General features: G+C 43.6%; 1 protein-coding gene across 1 annotated transcript in view; it reads left to right on the top strand.

Moving 5' to 3' along the window:
• AK6 (adenylate kinase 6) overlaps positions 1–2,547 on the top strand; it is a 35,694-nt gene extending 33,147 nt beyond the window's left edge. Inside the window, exons 3-5 of the mRNA XM_029574329.1 lie at positions 87–145; positions 1,160–1,305; positions 2,250–2,547. Of these exons, the coding sequence (XP_029430189.1) occupies positions 87–145; positions 1,160–1,305; positions 2,250–2,439 (395 nt within the window). The 3' untranslated portion in view covers positions 2,440–2,547. The remainder of the gene's footprint in view (positions 1–86; positions 146–1,159; positions 1,306–2,249) is intronic.
• Positions 2,548–12,067: the final 9,520 nt, after the last annotated feature.

The raw sequence follows: 12,067 nt of genomic DNA on the forward strand, positions 1-12,067 counted from the left end.
CAGTAGATTTTAGTGTTTACTGAAACCTTATCTACTTCATTTCCTGTCACTTGAGGAAACATTTTAATGTGGTTTTATTTCACCAGGTGACTTGTATGAAGGTTATGATGAGGAATATGACTGTCCAATTTTGGATGAAGACCGGGTGAGTCCTGTTTTAAATAAAGTAAGAGGCAAACTAAGACCCAGAGTGAGCATTAAAGTGTGGCTATACCCTTGTCTTAAAATAAGGCTGGAGGATTTTATTTTTTTGGCTCCAATTTAAGGAAAACAAATACTGTTTTCTAAAGTTGGTATGCTCCCACACTTCCTCTGTTTATATGTAGGGGTGGGACTGACTTGTGGAGCCAAGTCAGCTTATGGTATTCTGGGTAGATTTTTTGCGTGAGCTCCCATGGACAAGCAAGGTTGGACAGTGTTGGAGAAGCAGGAGCATGGTAAAATTTTAAAAAAGTATTAAAGTAGGACTGATTAAAAAAAAAAAAAAAAAAGCAAGCTCTTGGGCCCCTTTCTCCTCTTAATAGGTTCCAAGGAGAGGAGAGCTTTTAGGAAAGAGCTTTGCTTTAAGTGGGGCCAATTTTCAAGACTTATTTAAAGAAAAAAAAATGTCTTCATTTTCCCCAAGTAGCAGATGTTTGTCCCAAAATCTTGAAAGAAAAATAGGTGCACAGGTCATACTGGTATTTGTGAGATGTAAGCTGAGAATGGTTCCATGGTAGGGGCAGACAGACAGTTGTTTGTTGCCAGCACTTCCTTTCTCCTCCAACCTGTGTCACTGGCTCCCTCGCGGAGGCAGGGAGGGTGATTTACAGCAGCCATTCTGCCAAGAGCCCTGTCAGTTTTAAGGTCCAGAGTTTTATTTGTTTGTAACACTGGGTGCAGCTTCGTGCTTTCAGTGGATCCTGTGGAGCGTGCATCCCATTGGCCTCAGTTTATCCTGTTCTGGGGATTTTCCAAATTCAACAGAGCAAGTATCAGACCTGTAATAGGGCTCATTAAATAAATAAAAAGCTAAACTTAAAAATGAAAAGTGGATCTAATCCTTGATAATGCTGCCCCTGAGTGCTGCTCCCTCTTGACATCCTTCCTCTATTTAGATGAGCAGTCCTTTAAGGGGAATGCCGCTGATTATCCGGTGCTTATTCTTCTGGATCTCTAGGTAGTCGATGAACTGGAGGACAAGATGAGCGAGGGTGGCATCATCCTGGATTACCATGGCTGCGACTTCTTCCCAGAGCGATGGTTTCACATCGTCTTTGTCCTGCGCACCGACAATTCCTTCCTGTATGACAGACTGGAAAGCAGGTGAGGCCCCGTGCAGCAGCCTGAGCGGTGTGGAAGTGCTGAATGTTGTAGTGCCCAATTGTGGACGTGTTCTGGGTGCATAGTCTGGCTGGAGTGCAGATGCAATGATGTAACCGGTTTAATGTAGTCCGTGGCAGGTACTCACCGGTCGGTAAGGCTCTGGTAGGAAGTTTTTGCTTCTCTTATTGACGCGTTCTCCGGGGACCATTTTATTTTGTGGGGGGGAGAGGGGGGGGCAGGGGGCGCACAGGCTGAAAAAGAATACTACCAAAGCTGAGTCTCTCCCGCTGTGCCCAGAGCTGACATCCTATCTTTCTTGGACTTTAGAAATGTTAATTCATGCAGGGGGCTGTGTTTCAGCCAGGCAGCCTTGTACTGGTTAAGAATTGAATTCTATTTTTACACAGCTAACCTGCATGAGCCAGTGTTTGTAAGGGAAAAAAATCCAGTAGACAATAACATGAAAAAATAAGTAGCATTTTACTGTTAGTCCACTTGACTAAGTAGAAATAAAAGTCAGTAAATAAGTCATAGGTGATACCTTTTTTATTGGACTAACAATGCATCTCTGGCTAGCTTTATAAACTATGCCCCTTTCATACAGTCAAAGCAAAATGAGCAGATTAATGCAAAGGAGGATGTTGTCCAAATATATTAGTAAATCGCAGGTTGTGTTATGGCAATGATGTAAAATAAATGGGGAAGGAGGAGAACAAAAGAGGGGATGATGGGAAAGCAGAAAGGTGAGAAGAATGGCAGAGAAGTAACAGGATTATGTCTGAGAATGAGCAAGGAAACCCACACGGGGCATTCCTTCAACTAGTCAGCCTGCAGTGTTTGCAAGTACTGTAGCTTTAAGTAAAGTAAAAGGATGCTGATGAAATTTTTTTTTTTTAAGTTTCTCCACATAGTTACATTTGTTCCTTTTTCTTTATTTTCCCTAGGGGCTATAGGGGGAAAAAGCTGCAAGACAATATTCAGTGTGAGATCTTTCAGACTATCTATGAGGAGGCCGCCGAGTCATATCGGCAAGAAATTGTGCACCAGCTGCCTAGCAACACCCCAGAGGACCTGGAAAGCAACATAGATCAGATTTCACAGTGGATACAGCAGTGGATGAATAACAGTAACTGAAGCCCACGTGGACAGACACTGGGACCTTACCTGAAATTATTTGTCACAAGGGAGAGTTCTGATTGTTCTCAGGCCCGTAATAAAGTATGTAATTTTTTTTCCGTTGTAGCAAACCACCGACTTCTTATCTAATGGCAGCCTGCTGGATTTGGTGGCTATTTACTTAACACCTAGCTCCTATTAGACAGAGGTTGAGCTAGTTCTGCTCACTGGGCAGCTCAGTTATGCAGTTTTCATTTGTGAATTCTTTAGTTTTGTGGATCTCTCCTAAATTGCATCTACAATCCCCCGGATCAGAGCTCAGCAGCACTTAATAATATCTTTCATACAATCCTTGAACTAAAGTCCTTAGTTTTCCTTACCTTTCACACTGCATACTGAGAGAGGGAGCTGAGAGGAATGAGATTTTAGAGGTTGCTGGATGCAGAGTCATCTTAGGGCATCCCTTTATCCTTGCTGGACACTTGTTAACACAACAGAGCAAGAAGAATGAGATTCAGTAAATATGGCCTTCCCTCTGCCAGAAAGCCAAAAATAGTAGCTTAAATTCACTTGGTAGCTGAATAATTATAATAATTTTTTAATTTTTAGCCTTTCTTTCTAAATGACTCTCAAGATGACTTACATTATAAGCTCTTTTGCCTAATACTAATAACTTAAGTGGGTATCTGGGCAGTGGGCAATAACACAACGTACTCAGTATCACAAAGTGTTGGTGGGGGAAGTGGGATTTGAAAGCTAGTTACAAATGGCTTTGATACACCATATGTCTCTGCAGCTAATGGTTTTATGTTGATTTGCTTTAATGTATTACTCTTTATGATAAAGTCCAAAACAGCTAAGTTTTCAAGCAGCAGCTTCACTATTTCATAGCCAAAAATGCCAGTGTTTATTCATCGACAAGCAGGGCTGAATTAGACATAATATCATTCGACAGTGCCAGACAAACCCATCCAAGCTCACTAAAAAATGACTGCATGAGTATGGTGGTTTCTATGTGCATACTGCCGCATGAACCCCTGAGTTTGAGTTTTGCCCAAGCTTCTGCACCTATGTGCGGTGCTCTTGATGTTTTTCTGTCATGGATGTTGATCACACTATTTCTTCCCTGATTTTCCCTAAAGAAGTGGTAGTGGAAGGTATCCTGATATCAGCCAGGAAGCCTTTGAAGGCTTACAGCTTCCTATGGAGAGATGTTTGGCCTGGTACCAGTCTAGTCGCTGGACCCATTTATTTTCAGCCTACAGGATCTGCTTTGCTCCTTGTTTTACTTTTCTTCATCGGGATTTGGCACATCCACAGTGAAAATTCACTTTAACACCATTGGGGCACATTATCAAGAGGTGGAAGGTGCTCCAATTTCTACCCATCTTATGGTATCCAAATTCATGAAAGGTTTGTGGCACTGTAAGCCTCTGGAGCCTTGGGACCTTAAAATCCTGCTGACCCAACTTATGAAGTTGCCATTTGCACCTTTGGAGCAGGTGCCTTTTAAAGGACCTCATGTGGAAGGTGTTGTTTCTAGTGGGTGTCATGTTTGCTCAGGTGGTCAGTGAGTTACAAGCTTTGATGCTCTACTCACCTTATCTCCAGTTTTTCTAAAGTAGATTGGTCCTTTCCACTTACCCTAAGTTCCTTCCTAAAGTGGTGTTGGCTTTTCTTATAAATCAATAGGGATGTGTATTTGTTGAGCCATTCATTTCGGCCGTGTGCACATATCTTGCGATTGGAAGGTATGTGCACAAAACTGATTGTACACGTACATTCAGGTAGGCGCACATACCATCGGTTTTGTGTTCATACTTACCGATTGCGAGATATGTGCATAAAGGCCGAAACGAATGAAACAAATGAAGTACAAAAAAAATCAACAAATGCAATTCCTGATAAACCAAGCCATTGTTCTTCCTACTTTCTTTCCAAGGCTGCATGCTGATGAAGATGAGAGGGCTCTTCAGTTGCTGGACTGAAAGAGGGCCTTGGTCTACTATTTGAAAAGGATTCAGCATCAGTCTCCATTTGTTGCCTTTGATCCTAATAGACTGGGAGTGGCACTTGCCAAAAGAACTCTGACAAATTGGCTAGCAGACTGTATCGTCCACTGTTATGCACTAGTTGGTCTACAAATCAAAGACTCTGTCAAAGCTTATCAAGTGAGAGCCAAGATGATTTCAGTGGAGCACATAAAGGTGGCATCATTGAAGACATCTGAAAAGCTGAAAGTTGGTCATCTGAGCACATCTTCACAGCTCACTACTGTCTTGGGACAGCATGTCAAGCAGTTTTTTGTAACTACAAAACTTATACCGCACTCAATGTTCTAATCCACATCATAAATTGATTGGTTCAAAATACCAAAAAATTTTTTTAATTTTATTTTGTTTTCAAGGAGGAAAAGGTTACGCTCGCCACCTGCGGCAACCCCGTGGTGCGGCCCTCGTACCTTTCTGCACAGCCTGCAGGACCCAGCTCTCCCTTGCTGGTGGCGGTGGGCCGCCAGCCCTGATCTCGGGTGTCCACCAGCGCCTCCGGTCTTGCATCATGTCCTGGCGTCTCCAGCCGGGACGCTTCCGTTCTGTGAGTCTCTCTGCGTGGGCTACCTCCAGTAGCACCGTGCCTCCCTTGACACTTTTAAAGGGCCTGCGGCAGGAACCGGGCCGCGGACCTCAGATGATGTCGTCACACCCTGCATAATATATATATTCCGGTGTTCCACAGAACCTTTGCCTTTGCTACAGGTCTCCTTGGTTTGCCTGTTCCTGTTTTCCAAGTGCTCGTTGCCTCCTCGTGTTCCTGATCTTGTTCCTGTGTCTTCAGTTCCTGGTTCCAGTGTTCGTCTTATCTTTGTGTGCTGATCGACTTCCTGGCTTGACCTCTGCTTCGCCTGCCTTCTCCAAGCCTGACCTCTGCTTCGCCCGACTACACCTGCCTTCTCCAAGCCTGACTTCTGCTTTGCCTGACTACGCCTGCCTTCTCCAAGCCTGACTTCTGCTTCGTCCGACTACGCCTGCCTTCTCCAAGCCTGGCCTCTGCTACGCCTGACCACATTTGCTTTCTCCTTGCCATGACCATTGCTACGCCTGACCACGTTTGCCTTCTCTGTGCCTTGACCATTGCTACGCCTGACAACGCTTGCCTTCTCCGTGCCTTGAAATTGCTACGCCTGACCACGCTTGCCTTCTCCGTGCCTTGACCATTGCTACACCTGATCATGCTTGCCTTCTCCGAGCCTTGACCATTGCTACGTCTGACTACGCCTGCCTTCTCTGTGCCCTGATCATAGCTACGAACGACATTGTCATAGACTTGTCTTCTATCCAGAGTTCTACGTTGCTTGCTACACCTCCCAGTGGCTGCCAGCCTCCATTCACGTTCGACAGTGACGCCTCTGTCTCTATCCTCCGGAAATGGACTCTTAAGGCTTCGGCCTTTTCTTGCTCAGGCATCCTCAGCCATTCCTTGTTCCTTGGTGCTTGAGTTTCAGTTCCGTAACCCGTCAGGGATAGAACTATGCCATCTACTGGCTGCTGTTTCTGGGCTGAACTGTCATTACTGCTCAAACTCGAGGCCCACCTAAGTCTTGCCGGCCCCGGCACCCAAAAGCTCAACCCGAGGGGAACATGGGCTGGTATAGGTAAAGCTCCAGTGGCCTCTAGCTTCAGCCCACTCCACCTGCTGATGGTGAAGACCCGTAGGCCCTTGCCTACGGGTAGCGTCAACCCCACCTCAGCCCAAGAATCCACTTCCAGTGCAACAGAAAAAACTTCAGATGCCAGATTGTCTATTTTTAAAAAGTCATTCTGGTAAAGGGCAAAATCATTAATCTAAAAAAACCTCTTTATTTTTGGTATTATCAATTTTACCTTTATTATTTTAAATTTTCTTTCTTTTTTGTTAATTAAGGAACACTGAACTTGTTTTTATTGCCATGTGCAATTCTCTAATTTTATGTATAATTTTGCAAAGTCCATTTCCTTTTTCCATTCATACTTAATTCTCAAAAACGGAAACTGTTTTGTGAAACCGCTTTTCGAAACACTCCAATTTATATGAATGATAGCATACGGTACTTATCTTAGCTCATTCAAAATTGGTAGAGTACTCTTGCTTCGGATCTGATAATTCACATGAGCATAAACTCCATTATCGTCCTCTTTCCAGAAAACAACATGCTGGCCAGTGTTTCGCCTTAACAGCCTCATCAGGGAAACTTTTCTGAACAGCTCCTTCCAAAATGATGTGTTTTCTTCAAAAACCTATATGAAGCTTAATGGTGATCAGGTAGATTCTGATCTTGAATGAGATAAGTACCATGTGCTATCATTCATATAAATTGGAGTGTTTCAAAAAGTGGTTTCACAAAACAGTTTCTATTTTTGAGAATGAATTATGAATGGAAAAAGGAAATGAACTTTGCAAAATTATAAATACAATTAGAGAATTGCACATGGCAATAACAACAAGTTCAGTGTTGCTTTTTAATTAACAAAAAAGAAAGAAAATTTAAAATAATAAAGGTAAAATTGATAAAACCAAAAATAAAAAGAGGCTTTTTTAGACTAATGATTTTGCCCTTTACCAGAATTACTTTTTAAAAATAGTCAATCTGGCATCTGAAGTCTTTTCCCTCTTGAAAAAAAATAAAAAATGTTTTTGGTATTTTGAACCAATCAGTTTATGATGTGGATTAGAAAATTGAGTGCGGTATAAGTTTTGTAGTTGCATATAACGCACTAATTGCCTTTAAGCAGTTTTTTGTAACCTGTTCACCTAGTAGTCTAATCTTCACTAGTGGGACTGGGTTCCTCTACTCAGTTGCTCCGCTGTACATCATGCAGCTTGGGACTCCCCACGTGCCATTGCTAATTCAGCTCTGTTTGTTGACAGAGAAAGCAAGTTTGCTTACCTGTAAGCAGGGTACTCCATAGACAGCAGGATGAATTAGTTATGCTTTAATTCCAACCCTCATCCCTGGAAAGTTGACTATCTCCCTAAAGCTTGTTATGCTTTGAAAATTGACTAAGGGGCTCATGAGGCAGCACACACATGGGAGCTCCTTTGCATTCTCAGTAAACATTTGCTAAGCTCAAGAAATATGGGTCCATGTCGTCTAAGTGTCATGGCTAATTCATCCTGCTGTCTATGGGAGAACCCAGTTATTTACAGGTAACTAAACTTGCTTTCTACTGAATGATCTGAACAGACGCAAAGCAGTGGAAGTGTTGGTTAAAACATTGTGCAGCAGGAATAATGCCAGTACTTTAACTAGGAGTTCCTGGCCATTTAAAATCATTCTGCGCTCTCTCTTGATCGCTAGGAGGGATCCTATTTATGAATAGAATTGTTTTTGGTCACGAGTGCCATGAGTAAACTTTTCCTTTTATGGTTTTTTGTCAGGGACATGGCAAGTGCACCATACACCGTGAAAAATAACAGTTAAGTTTGATTCTTTTCTCTATGAGAATAAAAATAAGCTCTTAAAATAATTATATGGGTTACATATTGATTTCTGTTAGACTCCAGGTCACCCTGCTCATTAGAAATGGATGGTGGAGCCCCGCTGGGGACATTGTGGAAGGTGATTTTGGCTTCAATCTGCTTCCTCTCTCTTATACTAGATAAGCTGTAAAATGGCGACAAATATACAATATTTTTAGTGAAGGACTTGAGAAAAAGCAAAAAATTGTTTTCCAACCCACTGTCTGCATGAATTCCACTTTAGCAGAAAGGGGAAAACATGCCTAGGAATTTTTGTAAATTTTCAAAAGTCCAAGTATCTTTTTGCAGATACTGGATTTTGTTTGAATTCTGAGTAATCTTCACAGCCTGTAGCAGGCCAGTCTTGGCCTGGGCTCCAAGTTTGGGTCAAATTGAGCAATAACAATAAATGCTAACGAGGAAGTTGTAGCAAACTAGAAAGCTGAGTTATATTTTTGGCCTTGTGGACAACTGAAGGAATATTCCCCTTGGTAGTGAAATACTGCTTGTCAAAATGTGTGACACGAGGAATCTTATTCTAGATCCTAGATATTTTAAAGAAGTTTATTAAAAACATCTGTATTTTTGCATATTTTTACCTCTATATGATGGTTTGAAAGATAAGTCATGGTTGCAGTGTAATATAGATGAATGACATGAATTAACAAAGGATGTAACTAGTTGAGAAGAAAAATCGAATAAAAAATCTTTAAATTTTTTTTTGTTTGTATGTGGCTTTTTAAGGTTGAACAGAAAAATTAAGCATGGGGCTGGCCTGGTGTCTCAGTAGCAGTGCTGTACACTGCCAAGCGGAGGAACCAGAGTTAGATTCCCAGGTCAAGTTAGCTGAGGATGGAGGGAGGGAGGAGGGGGATGGTCATTATGCAATGGAGACACCTAGTGACTGGGTTTAGGATCCATACTTGCAGGGCTTTGGAAAAAAGTGATGAGTGGGTTAAGGGAGTTGGCTAGGATATAAAACAGGCAAAAATAAAATATCCCTGGGTTGTTGTGAATAAAGTCTCATGGTGCTGGATCCCAGCCCCCTTTCCGATTGAGGTGGAAGCCTGAAGGAGCAGGAAGAAGCTGCCAGGCGCAGCAAAAGAAAAGAAATAGTAAGCTTTAATGCCCTGTTTGGAGGTTAAATCGTGGTGCTGTTTAATCCTAGAAAAAAATTAAGATCCAGTGTGGGGGAAGCAGTACAACAGTTTCTGCTCAAGCAATAGAAATTCTTTAGATAGCGGCTGTCAGCGGGGTTGACAGCAGATGCTCAATTTTGCCGGCGTCAGTTCCCGCTGACAACCACGGGTTCGGAAACCAGACGCCGGCAAAATTGAGCGTCCGGTTTTCAACCCGCGAGCAGATTTCAATTTTTATTTTTTTTTAACTTTCGGGACCTCCGACTTAATATCGCCATGATAGCCGGATAACAAGTACGAATTCCAGGGGCAGAGTAGAATTATCTGGCTAAGAGCCTGATTCACTTAAGGTTTTTCCCATAGACATAAAATGGGAGAAAGGGCCAGATTCATTAAGGCCTAAGTTAGCCAGATAGCTTTAGGACTTCCCGAAACCAGTCCTACAGTTAGCCGGATAAGTTAATCTGGCTAACTTTCTGATAGGTTGTTATATTCAGTGGCGTATCTGTGCCACAGAATATCCAGATAAGTTAGCCAGAACACCCCAGTGCTGAGCAGGGTATGTAGAATGTTTTTATGGACTGTTCTGAGTGTCTAAAAGGATGATACTTTGCCTGCCTGTCCTTGCCTCCAGATTCTGTTCCTTGCCTCGTCTTCACCAACTCTGTTCTGGTTCTCCCTGCTCCAGCTCGAACCCGACCGCACTCCTGTGTCTGTGGGCACGCCGGACTTCCACTCTCCCAGGAGACCCTGCGAGGCCCACCTAAGTCCAAGCAGCCCAGGTCCCTATGGGCTCCTCCCGGGGGGACCTCGGGTTTCCAGTGGTGAAGCTCTACCTAGCCTCTGTCTCCATCAGTGCTCCGCCCCCTGGGGCCAGTTACCTCCTGTTTCCTTTCAGGAGCCATTCCATCCTTGCCCCAGGACAAGAGTCCACCCCCGAGCGCAGGAAAATCATACTATTACACCAGCCTTTATTGAGAGTTTAATCATCCCTTTGTAGGATACTGGCAGATTAATTAGTGAATACACCTATAAATTTAAAGTACCCTAATTCCAACTCCCTTAGCAACCTAAACTTAACTAGGAACTCAACAAAATTAAGATGAAGGCAGCAGTCCAGCAGCAAGTGGGGGACATTCCAGTCTTTTGCATCGAGTGTCACATGTATGATTTTTTTACCCACTGGTGAGAGATATGTGTGCACCAGGTGCAAAATGCTCCTGGCTCTCAGAGAACGAGTTTGATCTTTTGAGGCTAGAGTGGCAGACCTGGAGGAATTGAGGCAGACAGAGAGGTACATTGATGAGACCTTCAAGGACATAGTAGCCAAGTCCCAAATCCAATATGGCAGCCCCGCCTTGGATCAGAAGGGTTTTCCCAGTTGGAGAGCAGGGTCGGAAGGTAGACCCGTCGAGGAACTGGGAGACGAGACAGATGTGATTGGCGATTCTGGATTGTAAGTGGGGTCTGGCATAGGCAATATGGGATCTTGATCTTCTCTAGGAGAGGGTTCCCGAGGTGAAGATGGTGGTGGCAAGTCCTGTGGTGGAAGATTTTTATCTTCATGAGAAACTTGCAGGTCCTCAAAAAAGGAAGACAATGCCTGAGATATACAAGCCATCGCCCTTGAAGCTAAAACCCCACTTGGCTGGACTAGGTGTAGTGGTGCGGAAGGTGGGCTAGCCGGAGTTGCTGGTAAGAGAGGATCGTCAGGAGAGACAACCTTTACTGGTGGAAACACTTGGGATAGTTTGTGTTTTTTAGATAATGGCTCCTGTAGAACTGAAGAATGAGTCCGTTTGGAAACTGATGACATATCCGAATATATAGAACTCACCTTTGAGGATTCAGACGGTGAGTCCGAGAGACACTCTACATCGACATCTGAGATGGATACTCTGGAATGGGCTGAGTATCCAGAATGCACTGAAGCTGGCTTAGGCTTGTGCGTATGCCTACGGTGACTGCATGGAGTATGAGGCCTTTGTGTGTGATGATGTCTCTTCTCTTTGCGTTTCAATGAAGGTGGAGGTGCTGACGGTGTTATAGGCACTCCTTGTGTTGTTGGCTGTTTAGGTTTTGAATGATGCATCGTTGGCTCCATAGACGGCGCATGTTGCGTCGTTGGCACTGTCTCTCTTCTATTATGCACATCCATATTCATAATCCCATCACAATCCTGTCACTCATTCCCTCCTAGCCCATCTAATATACCCCCATTCATTCCCTCCACAGTCCCCTAACCCCCTCTAAATCTGAGTCCCTGTTCTTTCCGCATCCCAGAGTTCCTACTCTCACACCTAATCCTTGAGTCCCACCCCTCCCCCTCAAACCCTATCCAATCTCTAAATCCCCATTCTCCCATAAAATCCACATTCAGTCCCCAAATCCAGCCATTCCAGAGTCCTTGCTCTCTCTCTCTCACCAGTCTCCACCCAGAGTCTCCATTCACTCCAGTCCCTAATCGATCCCCAACTATTCTCTTAATTCCAAATCCCCTCTCCCCAACCAATTCCTGGATCCCCCATTTTCCTGCTCAATCCCTAAATTCTTACTTTCCCCCCAATCCCAGAGTCACTCACCTCTCCCCAAACCCCAGAAAGCTCTTCCCCCATCTCTGGATGGAGAAGCTGGACTACATGCTGTAGCCAACTCAACAGTGTGATGCCACTCTAATGCTAGCCTTATATGGTAGATGCACATACGGTACATTGGCCCTGGCCAACAAGATCAAGGAGCAGGATGGTAATCTGGGGCCTCCAATCAATGCAGGGTCTTGAGATTGCACTCTAATGGCCCATGCCTTAAGACAATTTTGGCTAGAATAAGGAGAAGGAAAAGAGTCAGGAAACGAAATACAGGGAAAGGAATGAATTCACTGAAGGAAAGAGACAATGAAAAAGAAACAGAACTGAAAAATAAAAATGAAGAACAAACACTAAAGAGAAACCAGAAAAAAAAACAACAAAACAAGCAAAAAAAAGTGGAACAGAGGTTGAAAAAAGCAGCAG

The sequence above is a fragment of the Rhinatrema bivittatum genome, chromosome 1 (assembly GCF_901001135.1).
Source record: "Rhinatrema bivittatum chromosome 1, aRhiBiv1.1, whole genome shotgun sequence".
NCBI classification, from domain to species: Eukaryota; Metazoa; Chordata; class Amphibia; order Gymnophiona; family Rhinatrematidae; genus Rhinatrema; species Rhinatrema bivittatum.